This window comes from Centropristis striata, chromosome 4, assembly GCF_030273125.1.
Source record: "Centropristis striata isolate RG_2023a ecotype Rhode Island chromosome 4, C.striata_1.0, whole genome shotgun sequence".
Classification (NCBI taxonomy): domain Eukaryota; kingdom Metazoa; phylum Chordata; class Actinopteri; order Perciformes; family Serranidae; genus Centropristis; species Centropristis striata.
This window is the reverse complement of record NC_081520.1, coordinates 11,321,614-11,340,129: the sequence shown is the minus strand read 5'-3', so window position 1 is coordinate 11,340,129 and position 18,516 is coordinate 11,321,614. Positions and strand designations below refer to the sequence as shown.

The 18,516-nt window shown below is 41.1% G+C and overlaps 1 protein-coding gene across 1 annotated transcript; it reads left to right on the top strand.

The window, feature by feature from the left end:
* Positions 1 to 5,034: 5,034 nt before the first annotated feature.
* wdr81 (WD repeat domain 81) lies at positions 5,035 to 18,383 on the top strand. Its single transcript, XM_059331284.1, has 12 exons — positions 5,035 to 5,309; positions 6,058 to 6,554; positions 7,475 to 11,046; positions 11,132 to 11,239; positions 11,433 to 11,632; positions 11,798 to 11,979; positions 12,167 to 12,332; positions 12,627 to 12,792; positions 12,928 to 13,758; positions 14,039 to 14,184; positions 14,326 to 14,508; positions 16,502 to 18,383. Exons 2-12 carry the CDS (start codon positions 6,193 to 6,195, stop codon positions 16,826 to 16,828), a joined length of 6,243 nt encoding a protein of 2,080 aa, XP_059187267.1. The 5' UTR covers positions 5,035 to 5,309; positions 6,058 to 6,192; the 3' UTR covers positions 16,829 to 18,383.
* Positions 18,384 to 18,516: the final 133 nt, after the last annotated feature.

The following is an 18,516-nucleotide window of genomic DNA, read 5'->3' as shown; positions in this document are numbered from 1 at the left end:
TTTTCACAGTGAGACCCCACATACCTGAGAAACTTTTAGGTATTGTCATTAAAAATGATTCAAATCACAATTCACAAGCTTTTTAAAGGGGACATATCATGAAAAAAATCCCTTTTTCACTCACTTTGACTGCGAAATACTACTACATTAGAAAACATGACTAAACAAGCAACTCAGATTTGAATTTGTTGGTATAAAGCACACTACTCTCCATTATGTAACCTTAATGACACATAAGAGATAATAAAATTGCAATAAATGCTGAGATACGTTTACAATATCACCTCTTTAAGCAGCATGTTGTTTAGCAAAGACAGCCTAACTTAAAAATGTGTTGCAAATAGCTGTTATTTCAAAATGCTGGTCTACACACTAATTAAGTAATTACACTCCTTCTGCTGACCTGAATACTTCCGCCCATCCACCTTTCACTACTGTCTTTCAATTGCCTGCATCTCCCAAAACACATCACTGTGAGTTTGTTAGTTTCAATCAAATTAAAGAACAGGTCACTGAACTGCAAAACTCATTGTCACAATAATAATAAATGAGAATTAACCCTAACCCTAACTATTCCAGAGAATGTTTGCACAGTGCCAACCACTTCCTCAAAAATATCAGACTTTCAACAGATTAGATTGACTTAATTTGCATGTATCAATCAATTTATGCAGGACTTTGTTTGCATGATTGTTTTCAAATTATTAAATGAAGCCACAGGGTACACAAAATGCCCAGCAGAATGACTTGAGTGATTTGTGTTTATTTGGTAACAGTATGTTGGGTAACAATCGATGTATTTCCCCCTCATGCCAGAGGAAAACCTGGCTTCCTCAAACATATTACTGAAATTCTATATAAATAATCGTCTTCATCAGCAGTCTTTATATTTTAACATGACAGTGATTTCTTTTGTTGTGCAAGTCACACAGTTGTGGTGGCTTTAAATGTAACCCTTTGGTGTCTGTGTTGGTTGATTTTATTTTATGACAAACTTAACTGTTTGGTTCAAATTCCTGTATTTGCTGGTTAGTGTGTGAGATGATTTTTTTGTACATAGCTGAAATAATATATAAAGGAGAATTGGTAAATTTAAAAGCTGTATGGTTGTTTTACTGGTAAAAGCTAAACAAAAAGCATCTTTCTTAAAGCTAGTTCAATCTGAGATTTCATTTTCTTTATTGAAATGAGAAATTAAAAAAAATAAAAATAAAACTCACACCCAAGGACTTGTAGAAAATGATGCTGCATGTTGCTGTCTTATGTCAAATTGTCCATGTCTGCAAGGGTGAGGGTTATCTGAATGTGTTTGCACTAAAGTTCAATTTGTAAGAGGAGAGGAGGAAAAGGATTATGTGTTATCAGGAAAAACATAAAGTCCTATCTAAATGTTCACCTCATGGCACTCTCTGTACCAAAAACAAATCCTTTTTTTGGACCATAGCTAAAGTTTCCACCAAATCTAACTGAAATATGTTTGTTTTGTGGAGAGATCCAACTAACAACTTTTTGTCAGTATCCTTTTTGGCAGAAAAAAGTTTTTTTATTAAGGCACTACTTAAAAAACTTTCACAGATTTTCAACTTCTCCATTAAAATATCTGCAGTCTTTACTTGAAATCTATACGTTTTTATGGTTGTAAAGGTCATCAAAGGTCACTTTTCTTTTTTTTCAGCTCACAGAGACCGTGTTTCCCCTCGCGTGACTTTATAAAATGACAGTCACGCTTTTGTGTGAGGTGACATAATACAAAATTGTTCTTATGGCAGACGTCCTGAAATATGCACACATATGGTTGTTCGTGTCCGCCCTCTTTTTATGTGCTGTAAGTTCAGGCCATGTGCAGAATGCTTTAAACCAAAACCAACACTTTGCTCAGGGACATAAAACTCACTCTGTCTGGCAGTACTATAAAACTACTGAGAGCAGAATAAGAGAAGAACACAAAATGCTGAGCCAAGGAATGCCATGTTCTTTGGCTGTATCTTTGCTTTAAAAGTGCTGACAGTAATTACGCTGCATTGGCGGCATGCTGAGATGAGAGAAGCTTTTAATTTGAGTCCCTGTAATTCTGAGTTCTACAACCCAATGTGGGATTTCAATCTTCATGCCAATAAACTCATTTTTTACCAATTGTGAAGAATTTTGTTTTACAATTTGTTATAATCTGGATGGTCCATTTGTTAGCTTTTGAGGATTATTGCTTTATTCCGTCTCTGTACTCTAAATATTTGTTCAATTCAGACAGTTTTCATTTTGTTGCTAATTGTTAAACATCCTTCCTAAAATGATCACTCAAGGTGCCCAACCAAAATATGCTTTCAAAACATTCATTCATAAAAAATATTTAGATGCTGTTTAAGATGTTTGTATCAATTGACAAAGTTCATAACAATACGTTAATTAACAAAGTATTAATGCTCTGTGCACAGCCATCACAACAAACATCCAAGTGCTGAAAGCAGCAATACTCAGTGACTACAGCAATCATTGCAATAAGGCATATGTTTATATTCTCATATTTATTAAATCTCATCCATATCAAGTTTTCAACTGCAAATTATGAAGTGGAATCCACCTTGAAACATATTCATAACCATCTCAAATGAAAGTGTTCGAAGATTAATATGGCTATTCTATCTATTATGATAAGTGAAACAGAGAAGACTTCATATCAAAGAGGAATCAGACATGCAAATTGAACATAATGTGGTAGAAATCCTGATATTGATGTAAAACACTGATCTTTGGCTACCAGCCATCAGTCATGCCCACATTTAATCGATCAGACTTTATTTGTATACCACTTTTCATACAAGAAAATGTAACACAAAGTGCTTCACATAAGAAAAAGAGAAAAAAAGGAAAATAATCATAATCATAATAAAACATAGAAACAAGCAAACACCCTTCGCCCATCCCCAGCCCTCCACCCCAACACCCACAGCCCAACCCCAATCATCCACCCCTGACCCCCCATCCACCCCCATCCCATTATTTAAAAAAGCACAAACTGAGGAAGCGACATCTCAACGTCGAGCAGTGAGGAAACACTGGAGGCAGGTTACAAATGAATTAGATAAAATAAATTAAAGTAAGATAAAATTAAAACAAAAGTAAATAATAATAATAATAATAATAATAATAATAATAACAATATAAATAATAATAATAATAATAATATCAATAAAAAGTAATAAAGCTAGATAAAAAAGATGAAAATAATAAATACAAAATTAAAAAGTAAAACATGATAATATATATATATGTATGTATAATAGCAAATAAATAAATAGCAAATTAATTAATTAATAAAAGAGATGTTGTAACACTAAGATGCATGAGCAGAAAAATATTTAAAATGGTTTAAGTTAAAACAAAATTAAAACGATAAGTCTTAAATTTGCCCTTATGTTAACACCAAGTTGTATCAAAATACAGAAGTGGCAGACAGCGGCCCTGATGCAGTTATTTTTTGGGACTCAGACAAAAGATTGAGTTTAAGCTGGAGCCAGGAAAAACTAAATAAAAAGCTCAAATGACTGCAATTTACAAAATGTATATGTCTGCTCAGCACTGCTAAAGCCACCTTGTGGAGATGACTGTCATTACATCTCCATCCGATATCAGAAGAAAATATTTACATAATCGAGCACATTGGGGACTGTGAACTTCTGGGAAATGGTCTTGGTCTGGGAATGGGACTTTAAAGACCAGGAAATTACCAAAATACTGTTAAATAGTGACTTTTTTCATTCATTATAATGACTTAGTGTGGTTTCCTAGGAAAGTGGGCTATAATGCAGCACTTTCTGTAGAGATGAAGAGCATGCTGGAGTGCGTAGTGACAGCACACAGCAGAGCATGGTTGGTCAGCTTCCAAAGTAAAGCCGCTTCTTTTCTTTATGTAGTCATGAATGGAGCAGGCAGGGAAACAGTGTGACAAACGGGGATCTGTAGAAGTCAACACACTCCAGGAGATGGCAGTAATGCAACACTAAGGATGCCAGGAAGAAGAAGAAACGTCTTTAACACATGATACGCACGAGATGATATAAATTATTCATCTGGTTTCCCGTTGGAGATTTTTTTTTAAAAGTTCAAATATATATTTAAATAAATATGTAATTGTCTTATTTTTATGTTAATACATGTTTATTTCTCCTTTTTTCTTATCCTAGACTTTTGTTTGTTTGTTGTTGTTGTTGTTGTTGTTGTTGTTGTTGTTTTCAACCCAATCTCTTTTCCTTTTTGTCGTTTATTTTGGTAACGTTTATATTGTTTATATGTATTTGTGTATATCGAAACACTGTTAAAATAATTGCCTAAGTCATTTTAATTTATTTCATTTATTTCAGTGTCATTTATTTCTTGTCAAAATTGTTTGTTTTTTTTGTTTTTTTTTTGCCTAAATCATCTCCTCATGACGCCGACCACCTATGGTAAAATCGCCTACATCCTCAGTTGATCAGATCATGTGATTTACCCCCTTTAAGATAATGGCCTATGTCAAGTGTGTGACTTAAGCGGATTTATTATGCCTAAGTCAAAATAAAATGTGACTTAGGCATTTTTTTGAACATGCCTTTGTGACTTAAGCAAGATATGGTAACACTTTATTTTGAAGGTGTCTACATAAGAGTGACATGATGTGTGTCAAAAACATGACATGGGATGTGTCATGAACATTAATAACACTTTCTTGTCATGTCATGTTTCTGACAGGCTTGTGTGACTCTTATGTAGACACCTTCAAAATAAAGTGTTCCCATATCTTGCTTAAGTCACAAAGGTATGTTAAAAAAAATGCTTAAGTCATTTATATCTCTTAAGTTACATAATTTACACACAGTGTTATTACTATGCCAATTAGCCATCCTTTGTTACATCCTTTTGAGTGAAATGATCAATAAATGTCATATGTCACACTTTTGTTGAAGTTTTTTGGGTTTCCTGCAAAACTTGAAAAAATGAGTTAGGCGATTATTTTAACAGGGTGATATGTGCGTTCAAAAAAAAAGAGAAAAGGATCACATGATGGGACTGGTGTTGTGTCACGTGAGGTGTCGCTTGTTAAACATGGCTCCAACTAGCACAGAACAAAACATTATCGGCTGACTGACTGTCGTCTGTCCGCTGACACGCTCCAGTAAACATCAGAAACATGGAGGAAGCAAATGTCGCGCCGCTGCATGTCCTCGTTTTATAAAGTTACTGTAGAACAAACTCATCATGCGTGAAACCGGCGCTGCACCGTTAGCTTAACGCTAGCTAGCCAGCTAGCTGTCAGCTGCTACAAGTGTGGAGAGGTGAGCTAAATATTAAACAGTGAGCACTGATGCTCTGTTATTACACTGGTGCTACATATAACCAGCATGTTTGCTTTTGTTTGCCGTTGTGTCAATGGGTTTTAAACTATTACAATGATTTTGCCTGCTTGAGTGAGGTATCGTAACGTTAGCCACTTTCTTTAAGCTAACTGTTAGCGTTAAGTTGACGTTACTTCCCCTTTTTCTGACATCTTAAAGCTCTTACTAACTTCCGCCGTTGCGATATAACGGAAAAGTGGTTTTCTTTAGCTAAACAAAATGTAAACGGGTTGTTTGTAGTTTACAGTATTCATATTCTCACTTTAAGCTGGGCTTTATTATTATTTGGGATGTCACATCTGCCAGACAGCTAGCAGCCTAGCTAACGTTATTATAAATCCACTCAGACTTTAAACTACAGTCTGGGGAACTTGTAAATAAAGTGAGTTGTGCATTTTGTAGGTCGCTGAGTTTGCATGTCGTTAAGTCACTTAACTTGAGACTTCTTTTGCAAACTTGCCAGCAGTGGGGAGTAGATGTGTTGATGGGGCTGAAGCAGGAGGCAGTCATGTGAGCAGAGTTGAGCTCAAACTGAAGGGAATTTGAGAAGAACAAGTAGTCTTGTCCATTCATCAACATCACATCCCTTCATGCAGTAGACTGTCAAAAACTATCAATTTATCGCCACAGCATTGCACAGCAGAAATTGATCTAACTGTCCATTCATGCTTTTCAATTACTTCCACAGAGGCATAAGGAAGAGGAGATTTGGTCTGCCGTTGATGACTGATTTCTTCCCCATGAATGTCTGAAAGTCGTTCTTGTGGGCGAGGCGTACGCAGCAGGACATTGTGCAATTCTTAACAAGCACCGAAGAATCGCCATGGATTGGTTGATGTGTGCAGTCGAGAAAGACTTGGGGGTTGACCGGCGGCAGCAAGGCCCAGGTCCCCGTCCCAGGGAGCTCATAGCCCTTGTTCCTACCCGATGGGTGATGGGCCTGAGGGAGAGGAGGACTTTGCGCTGTGCCCGCTTTGACAGCATCAGTGAGGCGGAAATTCGTACCTACCTTCAGTGTTCCCAGGCAAAATTGCCTCCTGGCTGGACACGAGTGTGCATTCAGGGTCTGAGGAAAAGTAAGCTCGGCTATAGATTGGCCAGAGACCCATGCCATCAACAAATGGAATTCATGTCAAAGGATTCTTACGTCAAAACCATGCAGTGTATGTCACAACATAATGTCAGGTACGGTACATACTATATATTCTGTTATTCTGTCTATTCTGTAAAACGTGGCTGTGCATGTCGCCTTACAACTGTGCTTAAACTCAAAGTAAAAAATATCCTTTCTAAAGAAGATGTGATTCCTTTTAACAATTAACAATAATTAATTACTCATCACATTAATTAATGTCATCCAGAAGAGCTTTAAAAAGCTTTTATGTGATATTAGGCACAGCTGAAACAAATAATTAATTCTTAAATTGATTGTCAGATTTTTAATATGGAAACATTTTTTTATAACTGATTAATTGCTATTTAATCCATCAGAAATGCTGCTCAGCTGCTTTTGTCAATTATATATAAGCATAAAATTGATCAATTAACTGTCTTTGGGTTTTGGACTGGTCAAACAAAAGGTTGATTTTCAGATGTAATCTTTGGCTTCTGGACATATGTGGGGCAGTTTTTTTTGTATTTGCTTACCTTTTTTATAGTAATTGATTGATTGAAAATAACATAAATCAGTAATTAATATACTCACAAGCTGAAACTGTAATATCACGGTACCTTTCAAACTAACTGGCCTTTGTGGATTCCTTTAGTGTTTGTGTGTTTGTTTTTCTATCTAAACAAGTTTTTTTTTTTTTTTTTTGCTTCTATGGTTAGGACAAGTTTCTTGTTCACTGTCAGTGGAGTCACTCAATCTTAATCTTTGTAACATGAGATGGTTTACGCTTGCTTTTAGGTTTCGGAAGGTTCTTATGGCCAGAAAGGCAAACTTAATTATTTGCTTTGATAGTTGAATTCTCAGCTTAGATGTCTGTTCAATGTTCAATAAATTAACCATGTGTGAAATCCATGTACAAGTTTATAATAAGCTAAATGAAAAGGAGTGCTTGAGATCGTAATGAATCAGCTTTTTGTCTTTTTCCCTTTTCCAGGAATCTGTGGCGTGATGCTCACTATAAACGTGTGCAGGCATATGCAGGAGCCAATGAGCAGATGCATGTTGCAGCTGTAGACGCAGTGCGTCATGCTTTACAGAAGCTCTTCAACTCAACATTCATGTCATCTGACAAAGTGTCACCATCCCTTTCTCCAGCCAAAGAGAAGGAGAAGGAAAACTACTTGCCATCCAGTTCATCTTGCTTTTCCAAGTCCCAGTCAGACCATCTGTGTCCTAATGTTTTGCCTGCAGAGTGTCTGTTGGAGACAGCAGAGATGCTCTATGTGATTCTACCTTACACTCAGTATTCACTCCATGATATTGTCTCCTTTAGCCCAGCCAAGCTCGCTAACAGCCATGCCAAAGTGTTGTTCATTCTCTACCAGTTGCTAATAGCCTTGCAGGGATGTCATGCAGCAGGTCTGTCTTGTGGAGAGCTCTCCCTGCAGGACATAGCTGTAGATGAGCAGCTCTGCAGCCGTCTCAAGCTCAACCTAGCCCATTATGAGGAACTGGGGACGGAAGGGGATGCAAACAGTGATGTTACTGGCAGACAAGTGCCAACAAGTGTCCTGCCAAGGAACAATTCATGTGTGAGCCAAGAGAACAAAATACTTTGCAGAGACTGCTTTGATGAGCTTAAGAAGTTGGTTCTGGACTGGGTCCATGGGCGAGTCAGTAACTTCCGCTACTTGATGGAACTGAATAGGCTAGCAGGACGACGAGAAGGAGACCCTAATTATCACCCAGTGCTGCCTTGGGTGGTTGATTTCACTGTGCCATTTGGAAAATTCAGAGACCTCAGAAGGTCAAAGTTCAGGCTCAACAAAGGTGACAAGCAGCTGGACTTCACATATGAGATGACCAAAGAGGCTTTGGCTGCTGCAGTGGGTAATGGGGTTGGTGGAAGCGGTGTAGGTGGAGATCTTGGTGGCTCTGTAGGTGCTGGCGGTGCTGGACAGTCTGACCATCTCCATGTACCTCATCACATATCAGATGTGCTCTCAGACATCACCTACTATGTCTACAAAGCCCGGCAGACACCCAAGTCAGTGTTGTGCAGCCATGTTAGGTCCCAGTGGGAGCCAAATGAATACCCAGCCAGTATGGAGCGCATGCAGAGCTGGACCCCAGATGAGTGCATTCCAGAGTTCTACACAGATCCTTCCATTTTCCGCTCAATTCACCCTGACATGCCAGACCTGGATGTGCCTTCCTGGTGCAAGTCGTGTGAGGAGTTTATTGAGGTCCATCGGCGCCTCCTTGAAAGCAGAGAGGTGTCCCAGTACTTGCATCACTGGATAGATCTCACATTTGGCTATAAGCTGTCTGGTAAAGAAGCTGTCAAGGCCAAGAATGTGTGCCTGCACCTGGTGGACAACCACACTAATCTGACTACCTACGGTGTAGTTCAGCTCTTTGACCAGCCCCATCCGCCACGCTTATCTCCTTCCCAGTACGCCCCAGCAGAACCTCCTCTCCTTGGCCTTGCTGCTCTTAACGTGCCTTCTCTACACATCCCTCAAATCGACACTGTGGCTGACACTGTGGATGGAATGGTGCCAGAGTCCACAGGGTGTGAGTCCAGTGGCTGGACCGTGGTGGACAGAGATGAAGAGTTGGAACAAGGCACAGAAGCTCTGGACGCGCTATCGTCTGCAGGCTCATCAAGTTCTGCTCCCTGCTCTGTGCCAATTCCAAGCATGAGTACAGTAGGAGCAAAGATTGGAGGAGAGCACTCAGCACTTATTGTATCTCAGTCCCCAAGTTCATTTCCTGGTGATTTCACAAGCGGCTTAGGCCCTGGTTTACGCAGTGCCATGTTACAAAGAGGTGGGCCAACGAACAAAAAACATGGTGAGGGGAGTGTGACCACCACCAATGCAGATGAAATCAAGATTGCGCTCCCTGAAGGCTTCAACCCATTGCAGCCTCTGGATGAACTAGAGAAGTTGAACAATTTCCTAGTGAAGAGTCTACACGCTGAAGTATGGCATCCTGCAGGATCTACTGACTGCATGAAGGAAGGTGTCATAATCGAATCCCTACCCTCTCTTACACAGCTCTACCAAAGAGACATGCAGGCCCTTGGTGTTCTCATCGCTGAGATATTCTACTCCTCTAAACTGAGAGGACTGAAACCAGGCACCCCCCTGAGACAGCGTTTCCAAGCTGTCATGAAGCTATGCTCTCCCAGCCTCCGTGATGTGCCACTGTCTTTGCATCATGCTCTTGAGACACTGCTGCTAATAGAGAAGCAGTCTGGGATAGCACATGAAGAAGTACCAGATTGCCCACGCCCGCTTCTTTTCAAATACGAACCCATCTGCGATGGTCTCCCTCCCCCAAACCCCTGCCAGTTACTGAACTCAATCATTTCCCCCTTTCCTTTTCCTTCCTATTTTAAAGCACTCCATCAGTTTATCTTTTCCTACCACGCCAAGATGGAGACCACATGTAGTCTTCAAGGGAGGGATGTTGTCTTTCACCTGTGGCAGCAGCTGGAGACACTCTTGCGGGGTAATGTCACAGCTGAGGGTCTTGAGATTCTCTTGCCCTTCATTCTGGCCCTCATGCTTGAGGAGTCGACTGCTGTCTACGCTGCTTGGTACCTTTTTGAGCCCATCTCAAGAGTTCTGGGTCCCAGAAATGCAAACAAGTACTTACAGAAGCCACTGATCAACGTTTATGAAAACCCTCACTGCCTGCGAGGACGTTTCTATCTCTACACTGACTGTTTCATTCTGCAGCTGATTGTGAGGCTTGGCCTGCAGGCCTTTCTCTCCAGCCTACTCCCCCATATGCTGCAGGTCATCACAGGCTTTGAAAGCTGCATCTCAGGCTCTGGCGGGGAAGCTTGCAAAGGGCTGAGGGCTGGCACATGTAATCTAGGTGAGGAAGAAGAAGAGGACTTTCAGTGTGGCGAAGTGCGGTCATCTTCTGGGTCTGTCAGCGGGAATATGGGTGGTGGCAGTGGTGCGAGTGGAGGAGTCGGGACGGTGGGAGAGACGGGGATGGTTGATTACTCCTCTGGCATCAGTCTCAATGACCAAGTGTTTCTCACAGAGGCAGAGGACTTTCAGAACGGGTTCTATGTCAACAATGGAGGGGTGGCTGCTGGGAAACAGCAGAGCCAAAACTCTGCAGCCAAGGATCAAGACCAGGAGTCTTTAAGTGTGGGCAAACTAAGTGACAAAAGCAGCACAAGTGAGCTCTCACTGGGTGATGGAGACTCAATGCGGGATCGAGCCAGCCTCAAATCAGCTGACAGCAGCCAGGACCTGAAACACGCTAGTGAGGGAGAGGAGGGAGGAGAACTGGAGGAAGAAGAGGTTACTGAGGCTAATGAGGGTAAAGAGGGGACAGACAGCCCTGCTGTTGCCAACCTGGAGCTCACTCTCTCTGGCTGCACAGAAGCTTCAGGAGCTACAGTTAGCACTCTGGAGGGTGAGTTTGTGAATGGAATGGCACTTGAAGAGACTGAAAAAGGCATTGTGGGAGAGCAGGAGGAGGATGACCATGATCCAACAGAAGAGTCTGGAGAGAAAGAGCAAAAGATTCTTCTCGGTGAGAGAATTATTGAGGTTTATGTCAATCATTTGTTTATTGGCTGATATAATCATAATGGTTTTCATCCTGTCTCCACACACAGATACAGTCTGCAAAACAGTTCGATGGCTCTCAGCAAAGCTTGGACCAACAGTGACATCTCGATACGTAGCCAGGAATTTGCTGCGACTGCTCACAAATTGTTACATTGGTACTTAAATTATGTATATTCAACAGAGTCATTGCCTCACTTACATGTTTAAATTGTATGGTATTGACAAAACCATGCTTTGTTTGATATTTTTAATATTCTTTAATATTTAATATTTTGTGAGATTTATATTTCAAACCAATGTCATGTGTTACTGAGTCACTGTGCTCCTCCTTATGTTTTCTACCTGAAGGGCTTGAGAAACACCAGTTTGTGGCTATTGCGTCTGAGGAGAGCAGTCTGGAGAGTGTGGGAATGGGCAGCGTGTATGAAAAAAAACCTGTTGTTGGTGACCAGACTGCTGGACCTGTGTTGGACTGTCTCATCTATATAGCTCAACTTTATGGGGAGCCTGTTCTCACTTACCAGTACCTGCCTTATATAGGATATCTGGTAAGACAAATGTACAATAGCACACAGCAAGTCCTCTTTGGCTGATCAAGCTAGATTTTTGTGTGTTGGAAAATATGATTTGTAACACATTAGTTTTTAGGTAATCATTTATCTAAGAATGTTAACAAAATGTGCTTTGATCTTCACAAATCTGTATGTTTCCAGGTTTCTCCACCTTCTTCGCAGCGTCTAAACACACGTAAGGAGGCAAGTCTGCTTGGAGCTGTTGCACTTACACAGAAGATCATTGTCTTTCTCTCTGACACCACCCTAATGGACATGCTTATGAAGATCAACCAGGATGTGCTCCTGCCACTACTGGACTTGCTCACCACCCCTCGTATGGGGTAAATAACACACATACAGCCATGCACTTACTCTGTTAGAGCACAGCATGTAGTAGATTAATTGCAAAATATAATTAATTTGCTTTTTAAGGCAAATATCTTTTATTTTATGTTAAGATATTCAAACAGGCTACAATAGATCCGTCATTCATCCTCTGCTTGATTGTACCCATTCTGCTGTACTCAGGTTCCCCAGCGGGGTGCAGACACGCACTGCTGTCTGTCTCAAGACACTCAGCCTGATGGCTCTCATCTGTCTGCGCATCGGGAGGGAGATGGTGCAACAGCATATGGCTGACACTCTGCGTCGGTTCTTTGCTGTTTTCTCTCTGCTGCATTCTCTGCAGCCCCAGGTATGCACACACACATAACACATGAAGGCTGACAAGCGTGGTGTCAAGTTTATTTCTAGAATCCTTTCAACAGGCAGATCTGTCACACAAAAAGCTTTACAAAAACAAATGACAGAAAGGCAGATGAAAATAAAAACAAGACAGAAACTTGGAATACAAACTGTTGAGAGAGAGAAAGAGAGCACATGCATTTGTACATCAGAAAATATAGAAGTTTTTTTGTGTATTTACACCATTTATTTTAGAAATGGAATAGCAAATTCACAGATGTGGTGATTGTTTCTCTTATTGTAGCTGGACAGTGCCCCTCGCAGGGTCGTGGCTGAAGTCACGGTTGTGGACGTCTGCACACCTGAAGAGTCGAATGTGACATATGAGTTGGGGGTATTGGAGGAGCTACAGACTGTATTTAACCCTGAGATGGCCCATGCTTCCTACATCCCCTTCTACTGCCTCATAGGTAGGAGACGCCTCATTAGGAGCTAAATTCAAAATGCCCTGTCCAGCAGGAAGAAGGCAGTATACTGTTTGGAGATATCAACAATATTTCTATAGTTCTGTGGTATATATCAGTGCCATTTTGTGATTTCTGTAGGTGACATGGCAATTCGGAAACTGGTTCCCAACCACGAGCTGGTCTGGCAGTTGGCCCAGTCCTACCATCAGAGTTTGCGCCAGGGGAGTCCAGAGACGAACCCTACAACGGCGTCAAGGGTGGAGCTACCGACGTCCTCCATGGGTCTCTCTTCTGGTTTTGGCAGACGTGCGGGTGGCAGCCCATTCCCCGCACCCTCGACTAGCTCCACCTCGCTGGGAGACACCCTTCCTGAGTCAGGCACGTTTGGGAGCCACCTGGTGGGAAACCGTATCCAGGTATCCCGGGACACTGATTATGATGGCAGCCAGAACCTGGGCTTGGCCAACTCTTGGGGTCGCTCCAGCCATACCAACCCCATCATCACTACTGCCTCCACCTTTACCACTCCATCTGTTGGCACAGCTTCCTTCTCCTCCTCCTGGGTGACAGGCCCCACCCTAGAAGACAGCGCCCTGAAGCAGGAGCTCCCTCGCAGTGGCCGCTCCCTGCAGGGCAACTGGCTGGCCTACTGGCAGTATGAGATTGGCCTCAACCAGCAGGATCCACATTTTCACTTCCACCAGATCCGACTGCAGAGTTTCCTGGGTCATTCAGGCACCATAAAGTGTTTGGCACCACTGGCAGGAGAGGATTACTTCCTCTCCGGGAGTAAAGACAAGACCGTGAGGCTTTGGCCCCTCTATAACCATGGTGATGGAACACAGGAAGTGGAGCCCAAGCTGACATATACCGACCATCGAAAGTCAATCTTCTATGTTGGGCAGCTTGAGGCTTCACAGGAAGTAGTCAGCTGCGACGGTACAGTGCACCTGTGGGACCAGTATACAGGTAAGAGACATTCCAGCTCATAATATAAACTGTGCATCTGAAACTTATTAAGCTTTCTTTGTGGTTAGTTAAATGAGATATGACTCAAAGGTAAATGCTAGAATGGATGGTGCAGGGGGATAAATGGTCAGCCTATTGGTGAGAGAATAGGAGGAACATGCCCAGAAAGGGGACTAAAGTCAAGTGTCCCTCTGGACCATCCATTCTGGCATCAACCAGACACAAATAGGTGGAAACAAATAACTGTACTGGTAACTTCGCTCTATCTGTTGTCCTTTAGGGAAGCAGATCCGCTCTTATGAAGCTGTGGATGGGAAGAATCCAATTACAGCTGTCACCACCATGCCAGCACCACACTGCAGTGTTGTGTTTGGCAGCGCAGATTCTATTCTCCGCTTCATCGATCCTCGCAAACCTGGATTGCAGGTAGCAATTTCACCTAGCAAGCTCATTCCGCCATACAATAGCCACCAATTATCAATGTGTTTTCAAAATGGTTGCACTTTACACTTCTGCAATATAGAGTTATTTCCGACTTGACAGTGACAAATCTTCCTGTGTCTTCAGCATGAATTTCGTCTGGCGTACAACAATGTGAGTGCTGGGCTCATCCGCTACCTGGCTGTGAGCCCTTCAGGGCGCACCGTGGCTGCAGGCTTCTCGTCTGGCTTCATTGTTCTGCTAGACGCACGCACTGGACTTGTTCTAAAGGGCTGGCCGGCTCATGAGGGAGATATCCTCCAAATGAAGGTATACTTGGAGTGTGTGTGTGTGTGTGTGTGTGTGTGTGTGTGTGTGTGTGTGTGTGTGTGTGTGTGTGTGTGTGTCTGTGTCTGTCTTTACCTTCTCTCTGTAAAACCAACGTGAACTGCCACTAGATAACATGTTAGTCAGTAGTCGATGGTGTTCAATAAATATGTGGTCATCTTTTTGATGACTGGAAGGTGTTCTACCACTGATAGTAAAAAAGATGCCAGGAAGGTTCAGCAATGAACAAGTGAATTCCTTACATTTTGACAGTAGCAGTTGTAGTTTCAGACAGTAAACGGGGGACAAGAAATGGGAGAGAAAATCGCATTAAAAAAACAAGTGTAGCCATGGCCTTACACGACTCCAACACATTGTTGAGTTGTGAGCATGTAATGATTTCTAAAGTAACAGAAGGCTTGTATTGATTTGAGGAGGGTTTGATGAATGGTATATCATCTAATACAACAGACCTGTAGGCTTTTACTTTGAGGAAGATCAATTATTTCTGTTTATTTCACAGTAAACACTTATAAACCACTGTAAGTATTTATTGTGTTTCTATAAAAATCTTTTGTCTTTTTAGCAACGACATTCGCAAATCATAGGAAGAAAGTGTTTATATATTGTCCTCTGTTAGCAGATTTGTCAGTTTTGGTGCTTCAACCAGCAGAATCTGGTGTGTAATAGATCACAATCAGGCTTTCTAGTAAACAGTGGAAACTTTTTGGATGACCACTGCTGTGGAAATCACAACCCACGCAGTGCACGTCAGCCAGTTCATCACTTGTGTTGACTCTTTTCTTTGAGCAACCCACATAACATCCATATGCCTGACCTTGACCTCCTGATGGGTGGTCGACAAGGCTTATAGGATCCTTTTACTGTGATGCTTGACATGTTTTTGATGCATGTTGAGGTCTTGGAAAAGGGATATACTTACAGTTTGCAAACTCCAAATGGCTTGCTAACCCTTGATAAAAGGAAAACAAGCAAGTTTACTCAATGCAATGGCTTTACAATTGTCAGGAAGATATTTTTTTGTTGTGCATTCAGCCTGTAAAGTTGTTGCGTTGATTTATCATAATTATCTACCATATGTGTACAAACCTGAGCTATTGCATGATCAGTACTGTCCCAAAAACTGCCAGACAATAGATGTAACCACCTGTTACTGACCACATTCCTTAACCACATCACATTCTCAAGCCAGAAGGTGTGGCTGAACTCTTCATTGGGAATGTAAAAAATATTCATCAAGACAATCAGCCAAGTGGCTTTTATTTTTGACATTCCCTGTGGCTAGTGGTGCAGAGATGGTGAAAGCTGTACCCAGCAAATCTGTTGTCAACAGTGCGCAAGGATGAGCAAACTTTATTTAACCCCAAATTAGGTCAAGGATTGTATCTCTAGTTTTAAAAGCACAAGTTTAGGCAAATATGGACACAGGTTACTCATTAGAAAGAACACAGCGGTTCTCATTGGCACATTCGTATTACTCAGATTTCCCCCTCAATTCATACGTCTGTCAACCAGTGGCTGTTTTCATGTCTGTCTGTGAAATTTAAAACAAATAAACTATTTATCATATTTTAAATTCATTTTGTAGTGAATAAAGATGATCAAACAAATTCAACTTACTCCCAACTCAATGCTCTAAGTTCTAACTGCAGGCCAAATCATCATCATGTTATTAATTAAATCTCAAGCTGTGTGCTTGAGAAAGAAGTGTGCTGTTAGAAATTGATATAAGTAGGCCTGATTTATCTCACTGATAATGTGCGCCACAAATTTCTCTTTCAAGTATCTTTACTTAAATCGTATCTTATTTAGTTCACTTATGCCTTTTCATATTTTTAGGAGAAAGGAAGTTGTACTTGCATTGCTTAATATGAAATGAGAAAATCTTGAAAAGGATGTTGGAAATGTTGGACTGTCAGTGTTCACTGGGATATGACATCAACGGTCAGTGACTTCCCTTCTTCCTCCTTTTCAGGCTGCAGAGGGAAACTTGGTCATCAGCTCCTCCACTGACTACACGCTCGCTGTGTGGAAAGATTTGGAGCACAAGCCTCTTCGCCAGTACAAGTCGCAGTCCGACCCCATCCACGCCTTTGACCTTTACGGTTCGGAGATTGTGACCGGGACAGTGGCTAACAAGATCGGGGTGTACTCCATGGCAGATATCTCGCTGAGCCCCGTTAGCAGCACAAAGCTGAGTTCAGAGAACTTCCGTGGCACTCTGACTAGCCTGGCGGTCCTTCCTACCAAAAGGCTGTTGCTGCTGGGCTCTGAGAACGGAGCCATCCGGTTACTAGCTTAGGGAAAATCAATAGGTCCCAGCTACACTCAAACACTCTCACTGCTGAAAGTGTCTTATTCCTGAAGACACCAGGTGTCTGAGCTCTCTCTGTCCCCTCTCCTGTGCTTGAGGTCAATTGTACTGGCAGGGCATTTTCTCTTATTTGCTTTTTGAACGGAGCAGCACAAGTAAAGGCATCTTATAAGCTTCATGTCTGCCGAATCTTGCCACTCTGGCTTTTGGCACCAAATTTAACGAGCAAGAAATGTGTGCCACGCAGTTAACATTCATTATGTACAGTAAATCCCATGATTTTTTAAAAGCCTATAGATGTATAGATAGTATATAATGGGAAATCTTGACAAGGTGATTTATTCTTTTGACTAGGTCAGTTATTCTGTTCAACAGAATGAATCAGAAGACGTGCTCAGGAAGGTGGAACCAAACACGGTTCTGATGTAGTGTTTACACTTTCCAAATAGATGCATAACAACACCAAAAAAACATTGACCTCAACTTTCATTTCCCTCGATGTTAGAATACATGCGTATCCAAATGCACTGATTAAACTATGCAGTATTTGTAGATCGAATCATTTGTTTGTGTTAGCGTTACTCCGTGTTTCATGAGAGCTGTTTCACAGTAGATTGTTTATACGTCACGAAACAATAAAAGTACACTCGCTTTTTTGTCAACAGTCTTGGTGCATCTCCTCAGAGTGGAGACGCTTCAATTGTCGTCACATAAAAGAGTCAATTACTGATGCACAGCCTTTATTCTACTGCACAGGTATGGCCTGAATTGTAACATTTAGATTCTCACTCAGATTTTAAAGACTGAATGTTTTTATCCACTAATAAATTACTTGAAGTTGCTTTGGGATTTTTAAACCATGTTTAGAGATTCTTGATTTAGCAGTCAGAGCCTGTAGCAACATTAGACTGGGAGTGTATCTAGGCAAGTGCCACTTTGACTGGGTATGCCAGTTGTAAAACTCACAACTTTCTAATTTCTGACTACAACAGCTAACATAGGAACAGTCAATGCCAAGATAAACAGTTTTGTATTTTAACATTTATATGTAACTGCATATGAATATGTTGAGAAAAAAAAGTTATAAATCAATAAAAAATGTGGTTTAACTTGATCCTTATTGTGTAATGCTAATTAATATATAGTTGAGACTTTTGTTCTTTAAACACGGCCCAATTTTCACAAAACTCTTTATCAATCCATCAAAGTTTTCAAAGCCCATTAGCACCCAACAATCGAAGATCTCCCCTTTGTATGATTTGTGTCATTGTCATGATGTAGTACACAGTTTGCCTACTTTTTAAATCTTTTGCCCAAAGCTCAAAATGCTCTGAAAAGTGTACTCCACCTTTTGATATTTGTGTTTTTTTGTAAACCTGGAGTAAAAGCTCAATCATGAAACAACAAACTCTGTTTTGAAAAGAACATTTGTAGTTGCTTATTGAAAATTGGTTACAATTGTTCGATTATCTCTTTGAACATTTTAAGAAAAGTCCTGGAAAATGCTTATTTATTAACTGGATTAATAAAAAAAATGCTTCCATGTTTTTTGTTTGTGTTCCAGTTCTGTGTGATTCACCTGGATTCTTCATGACTCTCAGCCTTGCTTTCTAATCTGGCTGAGTTACCAGAGCTCAGATTGGACAAAGTCCCCTCTTGTGTTTGCAGACGGCTGT

What these genes read in the sequence shown, in the direction of transcription:
- wdr81 (XM_059331284.1), top strand. Translation starts at nt 6,193, where the DNA reads ATGGATTGGTTGATGTGTGCAGTCGAGAAAGACTTGGGGGTTGACCGG. An exon ending in GCTCACAAATTGTTACATTG is followed by an intron (nt 11,240 to 11,432) that starts GTACTTAAATTA and finishes TTCTACCTGAAG; the next exon opens with GGCTTGAGAAACACCAGTTT. An exon ending in GAGATATCCTCCAAATGAAG is followed by an intron (nt 14,509 to 16,501) that starts GTATACTTGGAG and finishes CCTCCTTTTCAG; the next exon opens with GCTGCAGAGGGAAACTTGGT.